At 43.1% G+C, this 25,922-nt stretch overlaps 1 protein-coding gene across 1 annotated transcript in view; it reads right to left on the bottom strand.

The window, feature by feature from the left end:
- The window catches only part of UNC80 (unc-80 subunit of NALCN channel complex), a 2,761,828-nt gene that overhangs the window by 2,362,321 nt on the left and 373,585 nt on the right, over positions 1 to 25,922 (bottom strand). Inside the window, exon 6 of the mRNA XM_078680564.1 lies at positions 16,043 to 16,116. Within this exon, the coding sequence (XP_078536690.1) occupies positions 16,043 to 16,116 (74 nt within the window). The remainder of the gene's footprint in view (positions 1 to 16,042; positions 16,117 to 25,922) is intronic.

Here is a 25,922-nt window from a genome sequence, read left to right as displayed (position 1 = left end):
ATTCAAGCAAGCCGGGCTGAAGACGCCTGAAATGGCAGAAACCGGTCCCCGGAAGCTTGTTTCCTTCCCAGTGTAAGAATTGGCTTTTGTAGTCTGGTCTGCCCTGTTCCCATGATGCACTGGGCCAGGGACAGACTAATTTGCATACAGCCAGGTTCTGAAACTGGGATGGTGCAATGAGCTAAAAAACGGTGTTGGATCTAGCCCTGATCTCTTGACTGGGTGAGAGTACTCTGCTGAATTCAGAGACTCTGTCCATCACCACCCCTTGTTGTAAATATCTCAAATCAGAAGAATGCCTCTTCTTCCTCAATTACTGTCTCTAGAAGGCAGGGAACCAAAGTAGCTCTAGACCTCCTTCCCTCTCACTACACCTTCTGCCAAGCGAGAAGCTTCAAAGCATCCCTAACTCAGCGTGGAAGAAACCAGTTGTTCACATCAAGTTCTAAGAATTGAACCCAACATTGAGTTTTCACAAAACACCTGGCTTTTAGTTAAACACTGTGAAGTCCTTTACGGCTCAACCCCTCCAACACAGTCTTATGCAGGGCTTGTGGATCACCGCATCTCCCTCATTCTCCACCAGAGCCCACTGTAGCAGGGAGGGGAGGAGGGCAGGCCTGTATCTGCTTCAGTTTCTGCCAGGTTAGGGGATGAGAGGGAGAACCGAATCACCAACCTCCAGCTGCATGTTCGTATACACGTTTTATCCTTAAGTGCAAGGGACTTTAGCCTCCAGGTGTTTAATAAGCATCTCTTGCTGCCTGAGCACTCAGCCTTCTGCCGCTTATCCAATGCCATTTGCCCCACCATCAGTGTCAAAAACTCGGGCAGTCCAGCTAAGGCAAAAATACACTTTCGCTGTGGTCGCTTGTTAGACAGATGTTACAGGCCCTATGAGGGTCTAACCAAAGAATGTTGTGATTACAGAATGGGCAAAATTTATAAGGTGTGTTCTCCATGCCCTCCCACAAATTAGTCTTTACCGTACAACCACGTATTGGCTAAGCAATAAAGTGGTTAACGGAGTGAAATATATGCAGCTGTAAACATTTTGTGCTTAGTTGAAACTATGATGTATTGCTCCTTGATACATTCTTCAACAATGCCCCAGAGTACTGGCTTTGAATGCAGTGGCGGCTCCTCCACTAAGGAAGAGGAGCATGGCCCCACTGCTCCAAAGGAAAAAATAAAATGGTAATAACATATCGTTATTATCATTGTATTTTTCCTATGGAAGTTAGTGGCTTGCAGGGCTGAGCAGCGCAGGGGGAGGAGCGGTTCACACTCCCTAATTGCGCATGGCTGTTTGAGGGCCAGCCAAGCTGTCCTGCATACTTTGCATATTCCCCATCAGGCGGCATTACACAGCCTGGTGAGAAACATGCCTCCCTGTACCAGTCTGAGTGCCAAACCATGGCACTCAGACCAATCACAACGCTCCATTTCAGTGTTGTGATTGAGATAGTGGTTGACACAGAAAACAAGGCAGATAGGTAAAGCTAAGCAGGAAATAGGATGATACAAAAAGAAGAAAGGAGTGGGGTTAAATCTTAATCCCCTAAGGAGGAGCAGGAAACTGTTTACAGTATTTTTTCTGCACATAAATACTCAATGGAGAGAAAGAGGATAAGGGAGAGAGGAGGATTGAAAAAGAGAATGACAAAGAGAGATGACGGGATGAAGAGGACTGAAATCTTTAATGAATGAGAAGATTCAGTGTCAGTGAACTGATGTTCACATTAACCGAAATCCCAAACTGCAGCCTCCGGCCACCTCCTCTCACAACAACCATGCTGCCCTAGTCAAGTACAGAAGTCTTTAGGGCACTTCACATGCTCCTGCCTGTGAACATTCAGTATAACAGATTCAAGCACATAGCATGGTGTTCCTAATGTGACTAATACCGCTCCAATTCTGCTAGACTTTCGGAGAAACTGGCTCGTATGAAAATTTCCCATTTGTTATCCATGCCAGATTACCCACACAATGGACTGGTGCATCAAGGACCTTCGCTCAGCATGCTGTCACAAGGATATAAAAATTATACAAATTATTTAAAATTTTGGTATGTGTAGCTCAATAAACCATAGGCCGACACATGAATTTGCTGAGGCCTAATTATCTCCATAAATGTTTTCAATGTGACCTTACCCAAAAAGGCAGTTAAGTAGATAAGAATCTACGAGTGGTGAGCACTGTTCCTGGAGGAAACGTACCAGTTCCCAAAATAACTAAACCATAAACAATTTTTAGTGATCAATAAAGTTTTTAGTTTTCACTTTTAGAAAATTTACAAAATGTACAAGTTCAACACAAAAAACAGTGAATATTTCAATCCTATTCACCTATTTGACAACTAATTCATTGTTATGCCTGATACTGTTTGCGAAATATTCATAAAAAACATTGTCACAGTATTATCCGCAATAAACCACAAATGTGGTAACAACCTAGATATAAAACTTAGCTGTATATATCATGTTACAGACAATTGTAATTTTGACACGACATTGCCCAATGCATTTCGGGACCATCAGGTACCCTTCTTCAGGGGCGAATTCCTAAAAACAAAAAAACCTGTTCAAGATGATGTTAACAAAACATATAGCACTACATAATAAAACATACTGACAGTCAAAGGGGGGACCAATATACAGAACTGATCTCTTCCATAACCTTGGTTAAATTACAGATATAAAGTATTCAATGTCCATCAATCCATATCAATATTAATCATGCAAAACTGACATATAATGATAACAGATGCCTACAGGATTAAATCTCACCCAATGCGCTACAATATACCCATTAAACACCCTTTGGGTAGGTGCTTCGGTGTTAAAAAAAGGGATTACTGATGTCATTCAATCTCAATTGACCGTTCTAGAACCATAAATGAGTGGTGGGTGTAAAGAGAACTAACTTACTTGCTGGTGGGCGGTATAATAGAAGTAGTGCGGATAAAATGTTAAGGGTTGTCAATCATTGCTAAAGAAATAGAAATGAATGGGAGTCAGCTAAATGGGAGATAAACATTGCTAGCACGAAGTTATAAACAGAAATGTTTGCAAGGTACCTTGTCAGCAGATACTGCGAACAGACCAAACGAATAACTCAATGCTTCTGGGTAAACGGTGCCGCCATTATATCCTCCAATATGGAATTAAACACTGTGTAAATAGAGAGGGGGGGCTGTATTTACTAAGTATAAAGCATCATGTGTACGTGCCTCAAGACCATGCAAGTGAAATGTTTACCATACCTATTGTGCGATAAAAACGGCTGATTTTCCACTTATACTTCGTTCAAACACCACTGTGGACGAAGATCTTCTTACTGGTATGTATTAGAACTAAAAATAATAATACAAAATCATAAAGTTCTGTGGGTGATCCTCACTGTGAGAATGATCGTACATACAATGTGGGACAGAACATGAACCCTCACCTGCCTTCCATAGCAAACTGATCACATCATGGTGCTTTACTTCAGCAATAAAAACGTTCACTCGATAAGGTTAAATCCAAAAGGAAAGGTGGCCGCTAGAAGAGGCTAAATTCACGAGCATCTGCAACGTGAGAGAACAAGCTGTCACTCCTATGATATCGCAACTATGCGAAAAAAGAGTTGTTAAAAATAAAAACGAGGGTTTGTTATTGTAAACATAGTACCTGTTGCCAGAATGGCTGGTATCTTCATCACTGTCTGACTGTTTGACTGGAAGTGTAGCGCGGAAGGATACCATACAGAAAAAAAAGAGTTCTGGAGGACTCTGAGAGTAATAAGAATTGTGGGAGTTGTAGTGCACAAAAAATCGGTGTCCCAATAAATACAATGCTCTGAATTAAAAGCATGGTATGTAAAGTGTTGCCTGAGTCGGTGATATGTATACACTGAACGCTCAACAACTGCTGTGCAAAAAAAAAAAAAAAAAAGAAGACCATCATTATACATGACACCCAAGATTCATAAGCATCCTACGGATCCTCCGTTCAGACCAATTGTTTCAGGATTCAATTCTTTGTTTGACCCCATGACCCCATTGGAAAATACCTAGACCACTTTTTGCAAAAATTTGTCCAAAATTGGTGTACATACATCAAAGACACCACGCATTTTTTGAATAAATTGGAAAGCATTCGAGATTATTACCGAGACCAGTGGATTTTATGTACAATTGATGTCACTGCTTTTACACATCTATTAACCATCAAGAAGGTCTGGATGCAGTAGAGTGGGCTTTGTTACAAATGGATTTAGACCAAGACAAGAGTATTTTTATTCTCAAATTGTTACATTTTTGCCTACATAATAGTTATTTCCAATGGCAAGGCAACTATTATGGTCAGATGACAGGAACCAGCATGGGTTTTTCCGGGGCTCCGGCCTATGCGAATATTTTTATGGCCCAGTTCGAGCATTAATATATTCTCACTGAACACCAGTGGAACCAAGGGCTCGTTACATATGGTCGTTACATTGATGACATATTTCTAATATGGTCAAGAACAGCAACAGAACTTGAGGAACTTATTGTTGGGCTCAACAATAGAAACCCCAGGATAAAATTCACGCATTCCATCAGTGATTATTCAGTCAATTATCTAGATGTCCTTATCAAGAAAGATTCTAATAGCCAACAACTAATTACAGACATTTTCACAAAAGCCACAGACAGGAATAACACACTAATGTACAACAGTTTCCACCCGAAGAGTCTAATAACCAATTTACCGTACTCTCATTTTTTAAGAATTAAGAGAATCTGTGCAACTCCAGATATTTTTGAACAGCGTTTGCTGGAACATCGCGGTAAATTTGAACAAAGAGGTTATCCCCAAAGTGTTTTAGATCAAAGCATTGACAGACTCACTATTCGGAGCAGAGAGTCTCTTCTGGTTCAGACTACTAAGACATCTAGTGAATCGTTTACCTTTGTCTCCAAATTCTCGACGACATCAGCGCAAATTAAAAAGATCATTCTTAAGAGATGGGATGCATTAACCAATGAAAGTGAATTCAAAGGAATATTTGTCGAGAAACCCATCTTCGCGTATACTAGGGGACGTAATTTGATGGACATTATTCGAACACCTACAATAAAAGATTCCTGTGTTCCACAGAAAGGAACAATGAAGTGCTTGAACTGCATACACTGTAACAATATAATAACCGGCGAAAGTTTGATTCACCCCATGACAGGGCGGAAAATCAGGTTGCGCCATTCGGCAGATTGCAATACCACCAATCTAGTATATTGTTTGAAGTGCCCATGCGGTAAATTATACGTTGGGAAAACAGAGCGCAAATTCAAAATTAGGCTCACAGAGCATAAGAGTAACATTCGATCCGCCAACAAAACCACCCCTATAGCTAAACACTGGCAAGAAGCTAGACACACGATTGCACAATTAAGAGCGCAAATTATAGAAGTAGTGCAAAAAAAAGAAGGACAAGATAACTCTTCTAGGTTGTTGCAACGCGAAATTTATTGGATAGACCATCTTAGTTCTAGCATTCCGCATGGTCTCAATGACCGTGTAGATCTCAGTTGTTTCTTATGAGTATCTATAGGATCATTATGAAGGGATCAGTAGACACATTTGTTGACACCGCAGCTTTAGCGGCACAGTAGTACTATAATCTGCATCAACAGTATAATTGTCGTATCGAATGCAGTAGTCCTGCTCTTATGAATTATCTAGTTTCTGTCACTATACAGTCTTAAGTTTTATAAGTATCAGTGGGCAGATTAGTCTTATTTTGAACTGTTCTCTTCTTAGATATAAAAAAAAAAATTTTTCACTGTACCATGACTGCAATTCATGTAATAATCACCACATGTGTTCAAAAATAGCCCTGCGATTACATTTCTGTCAGTGTATGTTTAGCATGCTCAATTTTTGTTTATTATCTATGTGATGATTTACTCTGCACACCTACAGGCAGCACATGTTATCTTTAAACTTGGGGCTATTCTAAAGTTGTCTCTATTGTCCATTCGAGGTATGATTACGATGTCAATCATGATCTATATTACTGTTCAGCCAGTAAACGTCATTAGTCTTTTACATAAATATATATATATATTTTTTATTTTTTTATGCACAGCAGTTGTTGAGCGTTCAGTCTATACATATCACCGACTCAGGCAACACTTTACATACCATGCTTTTAATTCAGAGCATTGTATTTATTGGGACACCGATTTTTTGTGCACTACAACTCCCACAATTCTTATTACTCTCAGAGTCCTCCAGAACTCTTTTTTTTCTGTATGGTATCCTTCCGCGCTACACTTCCAGTCAAACAGTCAGACAGTGATGAAGATACCAGCCATTCTGGCAACAGGTACTATGTTTACAATAACAAACCCTCGTTTTTATTTTTAACAACTCTTTTTTCGCATAGTTGCGATATCATAGGAGTGACAGCTTGTTCTCTCACGTTGCAGATGCTCGTGAATTTAGCCTCTTCTAGCGGCCACCTTTCCTTTTGGATTTAACCTTATCGAGTGAACGTTTTTATTGCTGAAGTAAAGCACCATGATGTGATCAGTTTGCTATGGAAGGCAGGTGAGGGTTCATGTTCTGTCCCACATTGTATTTACGATCATTCTCACAGTGAGGATCACCCACAGAACTTTATGATTTTGTATTATTATTTTTAGTTCTAATACATACCAGTAAGAACATCTTCGTCCACAGTGGTGTTTGAACGAAGTATAAGTGGAAAATCAGCCGTTTTTATCGCACAATAGGTATGGTAAACATTTCACTTGCATGGTCTTGAGGCACGTACACATGATGCTTTATACTTAGTAAATACAGCCCCCCCTCTCTATTTACACAGTGTTTAATTCCATATTGGAGGATATAATGGCGGCACCGTTTACCCAGAAGCATTGAGTTATTCGTTTGGTCTGTTCGCAGTATCTGCTGACAAGGTACCTTGCAAACTTTTCTGTTTATAACTTAGTGCTAGCAATGTTTATCTCCCATTTAGCTGACTCCCATTCATTTCTATTTCTTTAGCAATGATTGACAACCCATAACATTTTATCCGCACTACTTCAATTATACCGCCCACCAGCAAGTAAGTTAGTTCTCTTTACACCCACCACTCATTTATGGTTCTAGAACGGTCAATTGAGATTGAATGACATCAGTAATCCCTTTTTTTAACACCGAAGCACCTACCCAAAGGGTGTTTAATGGGTATATTGTAGCGCATTGGGTGAGATTTAATCCTGTAGACATCTGTTATCATTATATGTCAGTTTTGCATGATTAATATTGATATGGATTGATGGACATTGAATACTTTATATCTGTAATTTAACCAAGGTTATGGAAGAGATCAGTTCTGTATATTGGTTCCCCCTTTGACTGTCAGTATGTTTTATTATGTAGTGCTATATGTTTTGTTAAGATCATCTTGAACAGGTTTTTTTGTTTTTAGGAATTCGCCCCTGAAGAAGGGTACCTGATGGTCCCGAAATGCATTGGGCAATGTCGTGTCAAAATTACAATTGTCTGTAACATGATATATACAGCTAAGTTTTATATCTAGGTTGTTACCACATTTGTGGTTTATTGCGGATAATACTGTGACAATGTTTTTATGAATATTTCGCAAACAGTATCAGGCATGACAATGAATTAGTTGTCAAATAGGTGAATAGGATTGAAATATTCACTGTTTTTTGTGTTGAACTTGTACATTTTGTAAATTTTCTAAAAGTGAAAACTAAAAACTTTATTGATCACTAAAAATTGTTTATGGTTTAGTTATTTTGGGAACTGGTACGTTTCCTCCAGGAACAGTGCTCACCACTCGTAGATTCTTATCTACTTAACTGCCTTTTCACATATTATGTTAGCCAACATAATTCAGTGGTGAGCACCCTTTATTACTATATAGTGTAGCAGTTTAAAATTTGGATTATTTTAGTGTGCACCCCTTTCAACTCTTTAATTAACCTTACCCAAAAAGGATCAGACTGAAGAGTGTTCAATTTTGGATGAGGATAGTGAATTCTCCTATTATAAATTATATTAAAGGTTTGATTCAGATTTTAATGAGTGGATTAAAGTAGGCCCAGATTGATATGTAGCCCTGTCACGATTAAGCCAGGGAGTAGTGAGAAAGTAATGGACTACATCTCCCAGAATGCCTGAAGTCATGTCCTACTTTCCTTTCAACTCTCTTTTGCCTATCTAAACCTGCTCCTCCCTTTCACCGGTGCTTGTCACCTGAAGACTTCCTGGATTTTCCCTCGCTGAGTTCTTGTTTGTTCATTTTCAGGGTTTAAGGGTTGTTTGTTCGGGACTATTTGAGCCGCGCTGGAGCGCTTTTGTGCAGAAAAGCATTTTTCTTGGAGTCTCGATAATGGATGTAGTGCTGGTGCGCTTTTGAGGCTGTGCTTTGCGAAGATAAACACGGATTACACAGAACATAATTTTTTTGTCTGCCTTGAAGCATTTACGATTGGAAAGGACTTGATTTATTTTTATAATTTAGACACGTTAATTGGAGTTGAAAAAACGTTCCCTTTGATCTTGCTGTTCCTGAAGAAAGAAGCGGCGCAGGGTTGCATGTGTGGAACTTTGGAGTCATCTGTAAACGTGATCGTTCATATGGGCAGCTAAGTACTTTTATTTGACCTTACTTAAGTGGAAACTATTTCGGAAAGGTCAAGCTGTTAAATACCTGGATGATTTATGGACTGAAGAACTTGTAAAAAACCCTTTCATTTCTTTTCTTTATTTTTTTATTTTTGAACTGTTTTGCTTGGAGCTAGTGGCGCAGTATTATATGTAAGTGTGCAGTTGGGTGTGTCCTCTTTTATTGATACCTACTTTATTAGAGTAGGGAGGGGTTCACTTACTGGTTGTTTGTTTATTCACCTGCAGGTATTCAGGGGTACCAAGGCGAGTGAAGACTGCTATCCTCCCTTCCTTCGAATCTTCTTGATTTATTGCACCACGTTTTTGTTTCCTTTGTCCCTTTTTTACCCTTTCCCCGGCTGTGGTATCTATCTGTGGAGTTCTATGACTTGACTCACAGGTGTTGCCAGAGTAGGGGGACTGGTAATTCAGCATCGCTCCTGTTGTACCCGGCATAGAGGTTAGTGAACCTTCATTTGTGACAGAGTGACAAGCCCACGCTGATTTACAACCTGAGCGATGGATACAAACGCAGTACTTACTTCATTACTGGAAACCATGACAGCCCTGAAACTAGAAGTAGACGCAGTCAGAGAGGAGAACCATGAGATGAGGAATGAGATGGGGGTCATGCGGAATGAGATTGCTGGCTTGTTACGCACGGGTCCCACTAGTACTAGAGGGCAACCATATATCAGGAGTTGAACCTACCTCCTCCCTCTTCTTCTGTTGGTTCTACTGCACCAGAAGGAGCAGTGGGTACATCCCTGGTCCAATTAATACTGCCTCATACTCTGCCATTACCACCTCCTGAGAGATTTCTAGGGGATCCTAAGAAATTCGGTATTTTTGTAGGACAGTGTAAATTATACTTTATGTGTAAACCTGCTGTCTTCCCCGATGATCACACAAAAACGGCATTTATGATGTCGTACCTAGGGGGGAATGCGGCTAGTTGGTCATTTATGTTGATAGAGAGAAATGATCCTGTTCTAAGTGATTTCACAGCGTTTTGCGTTGAAATGAGCAAACTGTTTGATAGGAAAGCCCATTTACTCTCTTTAGACAGAGAACTAATCACCTTACGACAAAGCTCCCTGGATTTGTTAATGTATAGTACCAACTTTAATAGGTTGGTAGTTGAAACAGACTGGCCTATTGAGAAGAGAGTCTCCTTGTATTACCAAGGGTTGAGAGGCAAATTGAAAGACGTCCTGGCTCAAGTGGTTCATATGCCTACAACCTGCGAGGAGTTAATAGACCTTACTGTTCAGCTGGATCATCGCCTACAAGAACGGAGAGGAGATAAACAGCGTTATGATGGCAAATTCTTTTTTCCTAAACCGAAACCTGTGGTCTTAGAGTCGCCTCAATCTAGTGATGGAAGTGAACCCATGCAGATAAGTGGGGTACGTGGACCGTTAAGTATGGAAGAACGAAACAGACGGTGTTTACATCAGTTGTGCATGTACTGTGGGAAGTCAGGCCACTTTATTAGGGATTGTAAGACCAAGACCAATGCTAGGTATAAAGATGGGAAGGACTTAAGTAAGGTGTTGGTGGTGGAAAGTCAGCTGGAGCTGTCGGGAAACGAGGAAGTTCAGACAAGATGGAGACCCCTTGTTTGAGTGTTTATGATAAAGAGGTCTTTCCTGCTTTGACGAATGCGATTCAAAACACTGCACCCCACATGAACGTTTGTGTAACTTTGGAATGGGCAGTTGTTGATCCTGTGCTTGTTCACGCATTAATGGATTCGGGAGCTACTGGTAATTTTATGGATCGTAAATATGCCCAAAGCATCGGGGTACCATGTATTCAGAAGGCTGTACCTGAACCTGTGAAGGCTGTAGACGGAACCAATTTGACGTCGGGCCCTGTGACTTTTCATACCCTGCAAATATTGATGAGAACAGGATCAACTCATTGCAAATATATTCAATTCGATCTCATAGATGCTCCTACTTTTCAGCTTATCTTGGGTATGCCATGGCTTACGCTGCATGACCCATTAGTGAAATGGGCAGCTCGTACCATCAATCTGAATTCAACGTTTTGTGTGGAACATTGTACCCAAGCCCTACTGAAGAAAAAGGACCAGGAAGATAGTCCGGCAAAAATACTGGCCAGTGCTTGTTGTACTCCCAGTGTTTGTGTTACTTCCACCGTGCCTGAGGAATATCAACAGTACCGGACTGTGTTTTGTGAACAAGAAGCCAGTCGGCTACCGCCGCATCGGGATTATGATTGCGTGATAGAGATTGAACCTGGTTCCAGCATCCCTTGCAGTAGGATATACGCACTGACAGAGACTGAGAACACCTATCTACAGCAATATCTGGAGGAGATGTTAAAGATAGGGTTTATTCGACCTTCATCCTCCCCTGCTTCCTCGCCTTTGTTTTTCATTCCGAAACGCGAGGGTGGATTGAGAACGTGCATCGATTATCGAGCCATAAATAGGGTGACCAGAAAGAACAGGTACCCTTTACCTTTGATCCCGGTCTTATTAGACCAGTTAAAAGGAGCTACAATATTCACCAAGTTGGATCTTAGAGGCGCATACCATCTCGTTCGGGTAAGAAAAGGGGACGAATGGAAGACTGCGTTCCGCACAAAATTTGGGCTATTCGAGTATCTTGTAATGCCATTCGGTCTCTGTAACGCCCCTGCCGCCTTCTAATATTTTATGGATGATGTATTGCGTGGGCTATTGGATGTCTCCTGTATAGTCTATATAGACGACATCCTTATATATTCCAAATCCTTGAGTGAACATCATGTCCATGTACGGGCGGTACTGGAACGGTTACAACAACATGCATTATATGCCAAGATGGAGAAATGCCTGTTCCATACCCCCGAGGTTGAATTCCTAGGGTATGTCATCGGTCCCCTTGGATTGTGTATGGATCAGAAGAAAGTTCAAGCTATTGTGGAATGGGAATCCCCTTTATGTGTAAAGGCTCTTCAGAGTTTCCTTGGATTCGCAAATTTCTATAGGAGATTCATCCAGGGTTTCTCCAACATCATCCAGCCATTGACACTTTTGCTGAGAAAAGGTGTTACTTTTCGATGGAATGAACTAGCAGAACAAGCGTTCCAAACGTTGAAAGCAAAATTTATGAGTGCTCCTATCTTACGTCATCCGGATGCAAGTCAACCGTTTTTGATGGAAACTGATGCCTCATATCATGCTGTGGGTGGGATTCTGTCTCAAAGACATCCTGACACGGGACAACTCCACCCGGTAGCCTTCTTTTCTCGGAAACTGACCACCAGCGAAGCCAATTATAGCAAAACAGACAAGGAGCTATTGGCTATAAAGAAAGGATGTGAGGAATGGAGACATCATTTACTGGGGGCTCGACATACCGTGGAGATTTATACAGATCACAGAAATCTTCTCTTCCTGAAAAGCGCCAGAGCATTGACACCACGACAACTAAGGTGGTCTCTGTTTTTTGCAGACTATGATTTCCTGATTAAATATCGACCAGGGCCTCAAAATGGCAAGGCTGACGCCCTATCTCGGAATCCTTCCTATACCGGGAAGGAACCCACTAGTCTTCAAGAGCCTCCCCCTATACTGCACGAGTCATCATTTCAGAAAGATCAGGTGGCAGTTATCTCGAGTACCGATTTTCTGGAAGCAGTGAAGACACAACTGGAAACGCAGGACACCAATGCTTGGATCGCTTTGAATCCCACTCATCATTCAAGCAAGGACAAACTATTGTTTTATGATAAACGACTCTATGTGCCAAAAGGGCCTTTACAACAGCAGGTTCTTGAATGGACTCATGATTCTGTCCTAGGTGGGCATTTGGGACAGCAGAAGACTTTACAAACTGCATCGAGATATTTTTGGTGGGACTCTATGAGAAAAGACACTGAACAGTATGTATCAGAATGTTCCGTTTGTACTCAAGCCAAGACTTCACATCAAAGGCCAAGTGGGTTACTCAGGCCTATACCTACTCCTCCTGCTCCTTGGCATACCATCTCTATGGACTTCATAGTCGAAATGCCTCTCAGCCCTGGTAATACAACCATTCTAGTGGTGGTGGACCACCTAACTAAGATGGGTCATTTTATAGCTTTACCTAAACTCCCCTCCTCTTGTGAATTGGCTATGGTGGTGTTACAAAATATAGTGAGATTACATGGCCTCCCTTCTATCGTTATCACAGATAGAGGGTCTCAATTTACGTCTAGATTTTGGAAGGCCTTGTGTGCCATCTTGAAAATAGACGCTAGACTCTCTACCAGCTACCATCCACAGACAGATAGGAAGACAGAGAGGTTAAACCAAACCTTAGAGCAATACCTGAGATGCTTCACACTTCAACATGGTGAGGAATGGAGAACATTACTATGGACTGCAGAGTTCGCATATAACAACGCTGAGCATTCGTCCTTAGGTTGTTCCCCATTTTTCTGCATCAACGGTTACCATCCCAACATGTTGCCATTAGAACTGCCAGGTACATCGGTTAATCCTACGATACAAGAACATCATGTACACTTGAAATAAGTCTTTGTGGAAGCCAAAGAACACTTGGAAGCAGCCAGGGCAAGGGATAAAGCTAATGCTGATAGGAAGAGGATTCAAGAGCCTCTTTACCAGTTGGGAGACAGGGTTTGGTTGTGTACTAAACATATGAGGATTAAGGGTAATACGCGTCTTCAGCCCAAATTCGTAGGTCCCTATCTCATTGTTCGGATCATCAACCCTGTAGCTATGGAGTTGAAAGTTCCCTCCCTATGGCGTATACATCCAGTGTTCCATGTTTCCCTTCTCAAACCATGCCTCCCTGGGTCTAGAGTGCCTGTGAGACCGGTCTCTATAGATGTGGATGGTGAGGATGAGTATGAAGTTGAGGCTATACTGGATTCTAGGAGAACGAGAGGTGGAGTGCAGTATCTCGTGGGGTGGAAGGGGTATGGCCCCGAGGAACGCACATGGGAACCCAAGTGTAACTTACATTGTCCGCGTCTCCTACGACGATTTCACACCTTGTATCCTCGTAAGCCTGGTGGTCCGCCGAGACGTCGGACGTAGAGAGGGGGTTCTGTCACGATTAAGCCAGGGAGTAGTGAGAAAGTAATGGACTACATCTCCCAGAATGCCTGAAGTCATGTCCTACTTTCCTTTCAACTCTCTTTTGCCTATCTAAACCTGCTCCTCCCTTTCACCGGTGCTTGTCACCTGAAGACTTCCTGGATTTTTCCTCGCTGAGTTCTTGTTTGTTCATTTTCAGGGTTTAAGGGTTGTTTGTTCGGGACTATTTGAACCGCGCTGGAGCGCTTTTGTGCAGAAAAGCATTTTTCTTGGAGTCTCGATAATGGATGTAGCGCTGGTGCGCTTTTGAGGCTGTGCTTTGCGAAGATAAACACGGATTACACAGAAAATTATTTTTTTGTCTGCCTTGAAGCATTTACGATTGGAAAGGACTTGATTTATTTTTATAATTTAGACACGTTAATTGGAGTTGAAAAAACGTTCCCTTTGAACTTGCTGTTCCTGAAGAAAGAAGCGGCGCAGGGTTGCATGTGTGGAACTTTGGAGTCACCTGTAAACGTGATCGTTCATATGGGCAGCTAAGTACTTTTATTTGACCTTACTTAAGTGGAAACTATTTCGGAAAGGTCAAGCTGTTAAATACCTGGATGATTTATGGACTGAAGAACTTGTAAAAAACCCTTTCATTTCTATTCTTTATTTTTTTATTTTTGAACTGTTTTGCTTGGAGCTAGTGGCGCAGTATTATATGTAAGTGTGCAGTTGGGTGTGTCCTCTTTTATTGATACCTACTTTATTAGAGTAGGGAGGGGTTCACTTACTGGTTGTTGTTTATTCACCTGCAGGTATTCAGGGGTACCAAGGCGAGTGAAGACTGCTATCCTCCCTTCCTTAGAATCTTCTTGATTTATTGCACCACGTTTTTGTTCCCTTTGTCCCTTTTTTACCCTTTCCCCGGCTGTGGTATCTATCTGTGGAGTTCTATGACTTGACTCACAGGTGTTGCCAGAGTAGGGGGACTGGTAATTCAGCATCGCTCTGTCCTGTTGTACCCGGCATAGAGGTTAGTGAACCTTCATTTGTGACAAGCCCAAAGCGTATGGAAAAATAACATTGAGCTTTATGGCTGAAATAGAATGTTTCAGTAGGCCTACCAGAGGCAGATTTGTGTGGTGGAAGAACAATGCTAGTGATGCAGACTATTTGCACGCCTTCCTCCAATCACCTTTTGTGTTTGATGTAATGCCTTAAGTGGAAAAGAGTACATGACCAAAGGTTTATCCTCTGACTGCTGTGCCACATGATCCAAACCATACCTCACTGATGAGGCCTACTAAGGCTGAAACTGGTCTGGATTTATTTATGTACCCCTATAGAGGGTCCCTGACAGGGCAGTTTAGAATGGGATGTTCCCATGAGGAGCAGGGTCAGTACTGATTTGCATAAGGTGGGCCTCTGGCCACACTGGCACAGTGGGAGAAAAACGAACAGTATAAATGCCTGTGGTTTAGACTATTTGCAAGCATTCCTCTCATCACCTTCTGGGGTTGAACTGTGATGACCTGGATTTACCATACCGTATTCCAAAAGGTATTCTGTGACATATAATACACACAATTACCACCTGACCTAGCAGGTGATAAAAGTGTGTGGGGCAAGCGGGGGCATTGGAGAAGGGTGGGAAGGGAATGGGAATGGGAATGCTGACTTACAGGTGACAGCATTACATGCTCCCTGTGCCATGGCTGATGGTTGTGTGGGGGCTGGTGAATGGGTCAGGACTGTTATGCAGCCCATTCCCAAAGCAATCTGACTGGCAAGAAACTCTGGGTGTGAGAACACTGGGCCAGTCATGATGGGCCAAGGAGAGGTGAAGTTTGACCTTTCAGCCACTCCACAGCCCAACCACAGTGTATTACATTCACATGTAATACACAGACTGAGAGAAACTGATTCCATTTATCATGTCAGAAAGATGAAGGTGAGGGAGCATGGCCAGTGCATGGGCTTCAGGCTTTGTTTTCGTAACTACATTTTCTTTTGATGCAAACTGTTTATGCAGATTAGCTTTATTTTCCTCAGATAACCCCCATCACATTTCAAGGGAGAGGTTCTCTCTAAAGTGTTTCCATATTTATCATACTCTACTATGATCAATGGTACCTCAGTGTGTCCAACATCTGCATTTAGAGACCCAGAAGATTGGTTTGGACTGTTCGTTGGAGAACTTCTCTTGGCTGAAAGTAACAAATATCCAACAAAGGTAACCCCCATCACATTTCAAGGGAGAGGTTCTCTCTAAAGTGTTTCCATATTTATCATACTCTACTATGATCAATGGTACCTCAGTTTGTCCAACATCTGCATTTGGAGACTCCGAAGATTGGTTTGGACTGTTCATTGGAGAACTTCTCTTGGCTGAAAGTAACAAGTATCCAACAAAAACTAAAATAAGTACATATTTTCATATGACAGTCAATATTCCACATAAGTTCATTATATGTTTCTAGAAAATCTGGAACATGTACAGTACACCAGAATACTCTTCAGAGAAGGTCGGAAAGGTGAGCAGTCAAAATATAAAACAAATATAAAAAAAATTATATCGACCTACACTAATATCAAATTTTTAATATCGTTGGGACAGAATATCGATGTCAAGAATATCGTTGACCAGAATATCGACCTTAAGGTAAGTAATATTGTTTTTTTTATATTGAAGTAAGCAATGTCGAAGTTAGTAATATCGAAATGTATTGTTTTTTATTGATTGTTATTGGTAATTTATAATTAATTGGTAAATATTATTTTGTTATTGATAATTAAATTATTTGTGTTTTTTTAATGTGTAGTGGGTTGTATGTTTATGGGTGAATCGGGTGGGAAGTAATTTAAAGTTATTTAAGTAAATATGATTTTTTTTTTTTTGTTAATTAATTTGTAATATGTTATTTATTTTACAAAAATTATTTAAATATTAAGTATGTTAATTTAACCACTCCGCTATCCAGCATTTCCACACTGTTACATTCACTGGAGTTGGAATGTTAATTTTAACCCCTACGCTATCCAACACTTTCCCTACTGTTGCACTCACTGGAGTGGGAATAGTAATTTGTACCCCTACGCTATCCAACACTTTCCCTACTGTTGCACCCCCTGGAGTGTTGCACTGTTGCACTCACTGGAGTGGGAATAGTAATTTGTACCCCTACGCTATCCAACACTTTCCCTACTGTTGCACCCCCTGGAGTGGGAATAGGAATTTAAACCCCTACGCTATCCAGCACTATCCCTACTGTTGCACTCACTGGAGTGGGAATAGTAATTTTTACCCCTACGCTATCCAACATTTTCCATACTGTTGCACTCCCTGGAGTGGGAATTGGAGTTTTTACCCCAGCGCTATCCAACACTTTCCCTACTGTTGCACTCACTGGAGTGAGAATAGTAATGTTTATGCCTATGCTATCCAACACTTTCCCTACTGTTGCACTCCCTGGAGTGGGAATAGTAATTTTTTGTACCCCTACGCTATCCAACACTTTCCCTACTGTTGCACCCCTGTTGCACTAGGGAATAGTAATTTTTGCCCCTATGATATCCAACACTTTCCCTACTGTTGCACTCCCTGGAGTGTGAATAGTAATTTTGACCCCAACACTATCCAACATTTTCCCTACTGTTGCACTGTTTGGAGTTGTAATAGTAATTTTTATTACCTTCACTATCTAATATTTTTTTTATTATTTTAGTTAATGTAGTATATCATTAATATTGAAAAGTATTTAGGGGCATATTACCAAGGGCAATATCGCCGCTTTAGCGGAAAAAATTCCCGCTAAAGCGGCGATAATTTACTCGCCCTATTACCTAGCTGTCACTAACACCAGTTCGATATTCATGCATTTCGGCCGATTTTTATCGCTTAGGAGATAAACCTTGATAATATCAAGGCTCCTAAGCGATCAAAATCGTCGGAGCGCGGCGATATTTAAATGCCCGCTAACCAAGCTTAGCGATAATTATCGCTATAGCTTGGTAATATGCCCCTTAATTTAAAAAAATGTGTGATATATATTTATTTAATTTGTATTTATATTATTGTTTTATGTGTATAGATGTATTTATAATTTGTATGATATATTGTTTTTGTATAAGTTATTATATTGATTATTAAAAAATATTAGTAAGTATATACATATTATATATTATATGTAAATGTTTAATTTATTTTTACATTATATATACTGCTTTTAATTTTTAAACATTTTAAAATATTTTTAACTATGTTTATTTTAATTATATGTATTATTTACTTTATTTTACATTATTGTTTAAGCTTAAATAAAAAACTATATTTTTAACAACATTATTTTTGACATCGATATTTTTGGGGGATATTTTTGTACTTACCATAATGTAGATATGATATCAATATTCTTGCTTCGATATTTTTGTAGGTCGATATTATGACCTTCGATATTTTGTAAGTGATTCTGTTGGAAAAGCATATCCACTAGAAGAAAACTGTGGTAACTTATATTGCAACGGAAGTACAATATAGAGCAATATGGTGCTGCACAAATGGTCTATCAAAATAGAGCAGATTTGTATATTTACATGTTGCAGTAAACCACCCAAATATAGCACAAATACACTGTGGTGTCACTGGTACCAAATGCTCAGTATAAAAAAAAACTCTGCCAACATTTTTAACAATTAGTGATAGATATTAAAATCACACTTGACCTGGAAGAGAAGTATAAAATAAACCATCAAAGAGAGGTCCTTTTTCGGGAAGCATTTCGTAAGATGGAGATGATTGCTACACACATGCTGACTGCGGCCACTCCATTGCTGGTTATGCGTTAGAACAAGCAATACCACTGAAAGGTGCATTCTTTGTATAAGTGCACACATAATACCACTACAGCGATCAGCACACAGTGACATGAAGGTAGAGGTTTGTATAAACAACACATAAATGTCACACTCAGCTGACAATACTATCTAGAAGGCATTATAGTGGATGGAATGATGAATACACATTTGCATGTTCTGCATTACACGCTGACGGTTGGATCTAGGGAAATTATGGAACAGTTAGGCAAAGGATTTTGTTCTGCAATTCAAAGTCAATGTCATGCATCTTACAAAGTTTTGCTGACCCCTGACAGCTCTGATACAAGTTCTAAATTTTGGTCAACAAATTGTGAAATCTGCCAGTGGATTTCCATACAGGGCAGTAATAGAACTTACAAAGTCTTCACTTGCGGGGATGTTGCGGATTGTGGTAGTTTGCCGAGCAAAGTATGGTAAAAGATGTATTAAGGATAAATGCAAAGTGTGATAACTAGTGTATTGTAGAAAATAGCAAAATATGCTAATATATGGGGTTGAAGTCCTAACACATCCTACCATGATTTTAAAATGTTACTTTTCTAATGTGCTATGCACCATCTGCACTATACACCCAACAGATTGTTGGAGCCAATACCAAACCCCTGTGATCTTGTTTTCATATCCTAGCACATTGTGGCCACTTTTGCTAAACTAAAATGTTTAAAATGCACATAGTTCACTAAATTTACCAAGTGCTATATAAGAAGATCTCCCAACCACCTTCATGTTTAGTGATCTTTCAATTTTACCATGGTTTGACTAACGTTGGTGCATAATATTTTTAAAATATGCCATTTGCCACTAATATTCCCTACACTGGGGGGAGGAGCCAAGCTCGCGTCCGAGATGGCCGCGTTTTAGCTCGGCTCCGATCACTCTCCTGTCTGCAACAAATATCCTGTACTTTATCCTGCCCCGGGAAGTATTCCACGATGTGCAGTGGAACGACGATAACTCACAGGCACTTACCGTTTGTTTCGGTGATTCCTGAGTGTCACGGATCCTGAGTTACGCCCCTGTCTGCTTCGGGGCCTCCGGAGCGGCCGGGCCTGGCACTCCTTGGCGGCGCCCGGGCTGGACGGGGCGCGGTGGCCGGCCTTTGGTGGTGGTGTGGAGTCGGTTGGAGGGGCCGATGTGCTAATAGACCGATTGCGGCCTCCCGGGCCTGGTCCGGCGGTCCTGCGGCCTGGTGTTGGGGAGCTGTCTTCCATGGACGGGATTAACCGTACATCTGGCTCGTCTCCCCTTTGTTCTCCGGCCCGGCCATTTTGAGTTCCTCCGCCCGGACTCGGAGTACGGTGCCGGCGGCGTGTGGGGTGCCGGCGCATCGCCTTCTTCTGGTGGCTTCCCTTCCTGCCCTGGTGGCACCTCCGCTGGTGGTTGCCGGTGTTCTGTTTTGCCCCGCTGATGTCCGGGCGGGGGTCGGTGTTCGCAGCGGCCCCGCCGGGCTTCTAAGATGGCGGCCGGCCCCATGATTCTCGGCCTTGCGGGGACCGGCGATGCGGGTCCGCCGCGCGGCACGTTTGCTGAATACTGTAAAGGTGAGCCTACACTTCGCGACATCCTCGCCGCCCTGCGCTCCTGGGGGGCACCCATGACCGCACCGACAGCTATCCTGGAGGGGGGTCCCTTTGTTGGGCCTGCCGGACCCCCCTCGGTTTGTGCGGCTTCATCTCTGTTGTGTGCTGCTGGAACTTTCCTTGGGGTCGTGGACCTGGAGGCTGCTGTTGGTGTGGATGTACGGGGGTCCGCTGCCCTTCTTCGTCCTGTGCCTCCTTCTGCTCCGGAGGTTCCCCGGCTGGATCCCGTCTGGACCGACCTCGATGGGTCTCCTTTTCCTCATTTGCCTCACATGGCCATACGAAGATCCTGTGACGGTGCCGCTGGACAGGCTTCCTCCGTATTCTCATCGGAACTTTGCCTGCTTTGCCTGAAGTGGTTACTGTACTTTCCGGATCATCCGGGTCACGATCGCTACAACTTGAGTGTATTTTTGATTCGACTCCCTGTTATTCACCTCCTGTTTTATGTGATCTGGTTCCTGGTGCGCTGGACGATTACAGTTTGCGAAAAACGAGGACAGGGTTGAGCTGATTTTGCCTCTGTGGACTGTTATTTGGTGGTATGGTTGGGTGATCCGTTTATAATTGTATGATTATGTTTGATACGTCTTTACGTTCCTGGAGCTTATCCGTGTGTTTATTATCTTCCCGTGGGCTCTGAGTATTTTTGGGCGGGGGGGTGGGAGCTGATGGGATTTTGATTATGTGGCTCCTCTCCCGCTGTTTTTCCCTGTTTTCCCTTCCCCCCCCCCTTTTTTATCTAAGTGATTCTTTCTTTCTTATATTTCTCTATATTTCGGGTTCTAATTAGGGCGACAGGCACGCTGCTGGGGGGTAGGCCATAGCCTTCTGCAGGGGTGCAGGGTGGGCTGTGCGGGGTGGTGGGGGGGTCTGTTTATTGTATCTTTCCCTGTTCCTTTTTTGGTTCTATGGCTCTTATGTATCCCCTAATTTCGTGGCGCGGTGTCGGCACGTAGCCCCCCGGGGTGTTTGTGCTGGCATGGCCCTTTTGGTATGTCTGCTGTCACGGTTTACTACGCATTCATTTATCCTGTTGCCACCAGTTCCATGTGCCGAATTAGTATTGGGTGCTTTGTTAGCCGTGGGGGGCGTGCACTGACGCTGCGCCCTCACTTTCCCCCTCCCCTTTTTTTGATGTCCTCTTCCTCCTTTTTTTTCCCTTTCCCCACCCCATTTTCTTTTCCTCCCTTGGGTTGTTGTAACGGAGGGCTTTTAGTTTTGTAAGCGTATTTTTCGCTGTTTTATTATTATGTGCCCTAGTAGTGGTGGGTGGGTGCTGAGCAGCGATTGTGATTGTTCTTGATGTGGGACTCACGTTCTGCCTTTGCCAAAATGTATTGTTCTGTTGGTCTTTTCCTGTATTCGAGACTTCGGCTTGCTCACGGCCCACCACGGCCCTCTGGACTTTACAGATTGTCATTATCCCGTTACACCCTTTTTTCTATTATAAAATTAACCTATTTTTATCCTGTCCGTGATGGCGCCTCAAAGACTTGTTGCCTTTGCCTTTCATATGAGCTATTTAGAAATCCTGTTGTATCTCCTGTATTGCCTCGTATGTCTCTTTATTGTGGTGGCCGGCCCGGTGGGTTGTAGGCCCGTATCTGTGCGCGCCTTCTGTACAATAAAGGTTTAAAAAAAATATATATATTCCCTACACTGGAGGAGAACACCCACACCTCACTGGAAGATGAACAAGTTACTTACCATCATACCGTCTTTTTTGGTAGAATCTTTATGGAACTACGGATTCTGTACCTTGTGAATTTGCACAGGCGCAATACTGGATCCAGAAACTTTAAAGCAATTTACTCATGCGTCAACAGTTGACGTAGTGCGGCTGCACGTTGGGTCTGCCTGCTTGGGATATGATGTTGGGGCTTCATCTCTATATATACGCTACCTCAGCGTAACTGACATCTGTTTCTTTCTGTTCTCTGTCCGCGCCGTCAAACACAGAACAATTGAAATCAGATAGTGCAGTGTGCAGGTGCACCAGATCGGACTGCATGAGTCCATTCCAGAGACAAGGGGAGGAGGGAGGGCCAGTGAGGAATCTGCGGCTAGATAGGCTCTCTGCTAGAAAAGGCGCTATCAAAGGTAAGTAACATGTTCTTCTGATACAGGCTTCCAATGGCAGATCCCTCACGACGTGAATAGATACCAAAGCAGTACACTGCCCGATCATTAGACTGTGTAATAGCTCAGACCAGGAAATCCTGCAGGACAGATTGCCTGTTCTATCTAACCAGTCTATCCTGGCAGTAATGCCTGATGAATGTGTGGAGGGACACCTATGTAGTAGACTGGCAAATGTCCATGACTCGCACACCCACTGCCAATACAATGGTAGCGGCCTTTGATGTAGTAGAACGAGCAAGTAAGCCTTCTGAGGGCTGTTTTTTTGGCTAACCTGTAGCAGATCTTAATACATAAAACAATCCATCTGGCAGTGGTCCTCTTTTGTCACCGTTTTGACTTTCTAGCACCAGAGAAACCAACAAAAAGTTAATCCTCCTATCAGTAATCTCTGGTCCGATCAACATAGAAGCTGAGGGCCCTTTTGGCTCCTTGCAGGGATGCGGCAGTGTGTAGAAGGCCTTCAAAGTGTTGGATGGCTACTACCTTGGGCAGAAATACTGATTCGTTTGGAGGACCAGAGGATGTATATGGCAGTACCAACGATAATGCCTAGAGTTCGTACCCTTTCCCTACTGATTTTATGGTAAAAAAATATGGTTCGCCCTCTCACAAAAATCATCACAACTGGTGACTGAAGAAGGATGGCAGGTCAGGTAAATATAACGTAACAAAGCCAGAAAGGCCAAGAGATAACCTCTACTGTTGCCACATCAAGGCCTTACTGGTCTAGTAGTAAACAAAACAGGATAACATCAGACAACTGTGCATTCAAGAGTTGATTTGGTTGATAGATGCCTGACTGCTAGGATGACACCAACCATTTCAGGGGAGAAGATTGAAAGCCATCAACTGTTGTCACTCTATCTCCATACATGGAGGTGTAGATTGTGTAAGTTTTCATGCAAACCCAGCCCTGTTGATGCAACAGGAGGTCCTCCTGAAGGGGAAGCTGAATTGGAGGACATATGCTCATGGCCAGAGGTTCCAGGTAACATACTCTCCCGCCCAGTTCGGTCCCACTAGGATGACTTGGGCCTAGTTTCTCTTGATCTTCTTAAGTACTCTGGACAGGAGAGAGAGGGGCAAAAAGGCGTATAGAGTCTCGACACCCAGTGCTGAAGAAAGGTGTCTCCTAGGGAGGACTGCTTGGAAACTCCAAAGTGCAAAAGTTTGGACAATTTCTTTAGTGGCAAATCAATGAAGACAGGTTTCTCTCATATTTCTTGAAAAGGCCCTGCTCCACCTCTGTGTGCATCTGCCATCCGTAATCCGATAGGAACTGGCAGATGAGTGTGTCCAACCCAGCATTTGAAGATCCTGCCAGATGTTGGGCAATCAGGGAGATGCCCTGAGTGTTCCACAACTCCCAGAGACATAGTGCCTTCTGGCACTGGCCCTGTGTGTTGCAGTAGCACATGGCAGTTGTGTTGTCTGTGAGAATCTGCACACACACACCCTATGATGAGGGGGGAATGCCTTCAGTGCCAAGCAACATGTTAACAACTCCAACAAGTTGATTTGGAGAAGAGCCTCTGCCAGCTCCTGGAGTTCTATGATCTCCACCTCTCCAAGATGACCTTCCCAACCCAGGAACGATGCATCTGTCACAACCGTTATCTCGGGTGGGGTAGAGTGAGGAGTCTGCCTCCAGTCCAATTGCAGTCAAGCAGCCACCGCTGCAGATATTTTGCAGTCTCCTTTGACACCTAGGTGGTGTCTGATCGGTTGCCTTGGTGTTAGGCCCAGCAAGACTTCAGTTCCCACTGCAGAGCCTGCCCCAAACTGCATTAAGCATAAAATGGCAAGTCCATAAGTGATGCCTAGATATTCCTTCAAAACTCAGTTGATCACATACAGCTGTGCCTTGCAAGCACTTCACTGGTGCCAATAGCTCTGCCGACAGAGCAGTTGGTGTACAAACCAGCATGCAAGTCGTACCCAGCCATCTTCTGCCCAACGCGCAAATGCATGATTCGAGCCATTGATGCCCTGAGAGGCTCTCAGATGGCTGAAAGTAATTCGCTGGCCATGTCTCATAAAGCATGGCTGTTCTTGCCCAGAAGGCACATCATATTCAAGGTTTTTAAGACCTGACTTGTCGAAGAGAACATTCTCTTTCTGTTGACGACTGCACAACTAGACTTCAGGCATAGAGTGCTTTGTCGAGTGGGGCCGCTTGACCATGCTGGGATGGTCTCCACTGGCAAGGATAAGGCAGCCTGTGCTGGGGCATCCAACACTGTTACGCAATATACTATGCCACGCCAACCACCACAGCGCATAACACAACAAACAGCAGGCACTGAAGAGGAGGATGGTGGTGGGGATGCGGAGCCCATGCGAGTGGAGCTACTGGCAGCTATACAGGGATCCCGAAAGGCATTAGAGACCCGGATTGATACTGTCTCCATCAATGGTAATCCTCTACCGACTGACCTCTGCAAGGTGACAACAAAGTCACAGCGGTGGAGGAGGATGTTTCGGGCCTCAAGGGGAAGTGGTCACCCTAAAAAAGCAAGTGTCACACCTATCCACCACAACGAAAGCCATGGAGCACCGCGCAGAAGATGTGGAGGGCCGGGACAAGCGTGGCAACATTCGCATCCTGAGCTTCCCTGAGAGGGAGGAGGGGAGGTCAATAGAAGGGCTCCTGTAACAGTGGATCAGGTATCATTTGTGCCCGGAGAGGCTCTCAGATGTGTTCATCATTGAAAAGGCACAGAGGGCACTGGTGCCTCCCACCCCCATTGGGGTTTCTCCGCAGGCATTCATCACTAAAATCCTTAACTACAAGGATATGGACTGTATTCTACAGGCTGCCAGAGAACGACAAGTCCTCAGCTTTGATAATAACAAGATCCCGTCTACACTAAACATGTGCAGGAGCAACTAAATCGTTCCTAGGTGTCAAGAGGAAGCTGATAGACCTACACCTGCAATACATGCTTCTCCATCCTGCAAAGCTTAAGGGCCCGTCCCAGGGAAAGGCATACTTTTTCGATACTCCTGAGGAGGTGTGGGAATGACTGGAGATACGGGGGAAGCACTTTCCCCGCGGGAGCCTCGGACACGAGTCAAGAATTGGGGAGTCAGACCTATTTCAGGAGAGCAGGCTGGGGGGCGGAAAGGGTTTCGCCTGTCAAGGAGGTTAACCCAGATGAAAGAATCAAAGTTGGGAGTGATGGGACACTGCGCTTGGGTGCGGACTTGCTCTCGTCTCCGGACGCAGAAGGAGAATCTGTGAGCCCAGACAATGGAGCAGTGCTGCAGTGGCCCACCGCATCAGTGGAGGTGATCCCGGAGAAGTTGCTTGAGCAGGAGGTTGATGCTGGAGGGGGACAGGGGGAGGAGACTGAGTGAGGGCAGTGGGGCCCAACTGTACCCTGGAATACAGCCTAAATAGGCAAATGGTTGTAGGTTGAAGTGAGGCATGCCTTAATAGGTCAGGTGCTTGTTGCAGGCGTAGGGAGGAAGGATATTTGGACACGCTGCTTGTTGTCCTGCTTGGCGCTCACTGCAAATGTCATAGGGGTCACTTAAATTTGGCATACAACAAATATTGGGTGGCATGACATTAGGAGTAACGTTTTTTAT

The sequence above is a fragment of the Lissotriton helveticus genome, chromosome 3_1 (assembly GCF_964261635.1).
Source record: "Lissotriton helveticus chromosome 3_1, aLisHel1.1, whole genome shotgun sequence".
Taxonomy (NCBI): Eukaryota; Metazoa; Chordata; class Amphibia; order Caudata; family Salamandridae; genus Lissotriton; species Lissotriton helveticus.
This window is presented reverse-complemented; position numbering and strand designations above follow the sequence as displayed.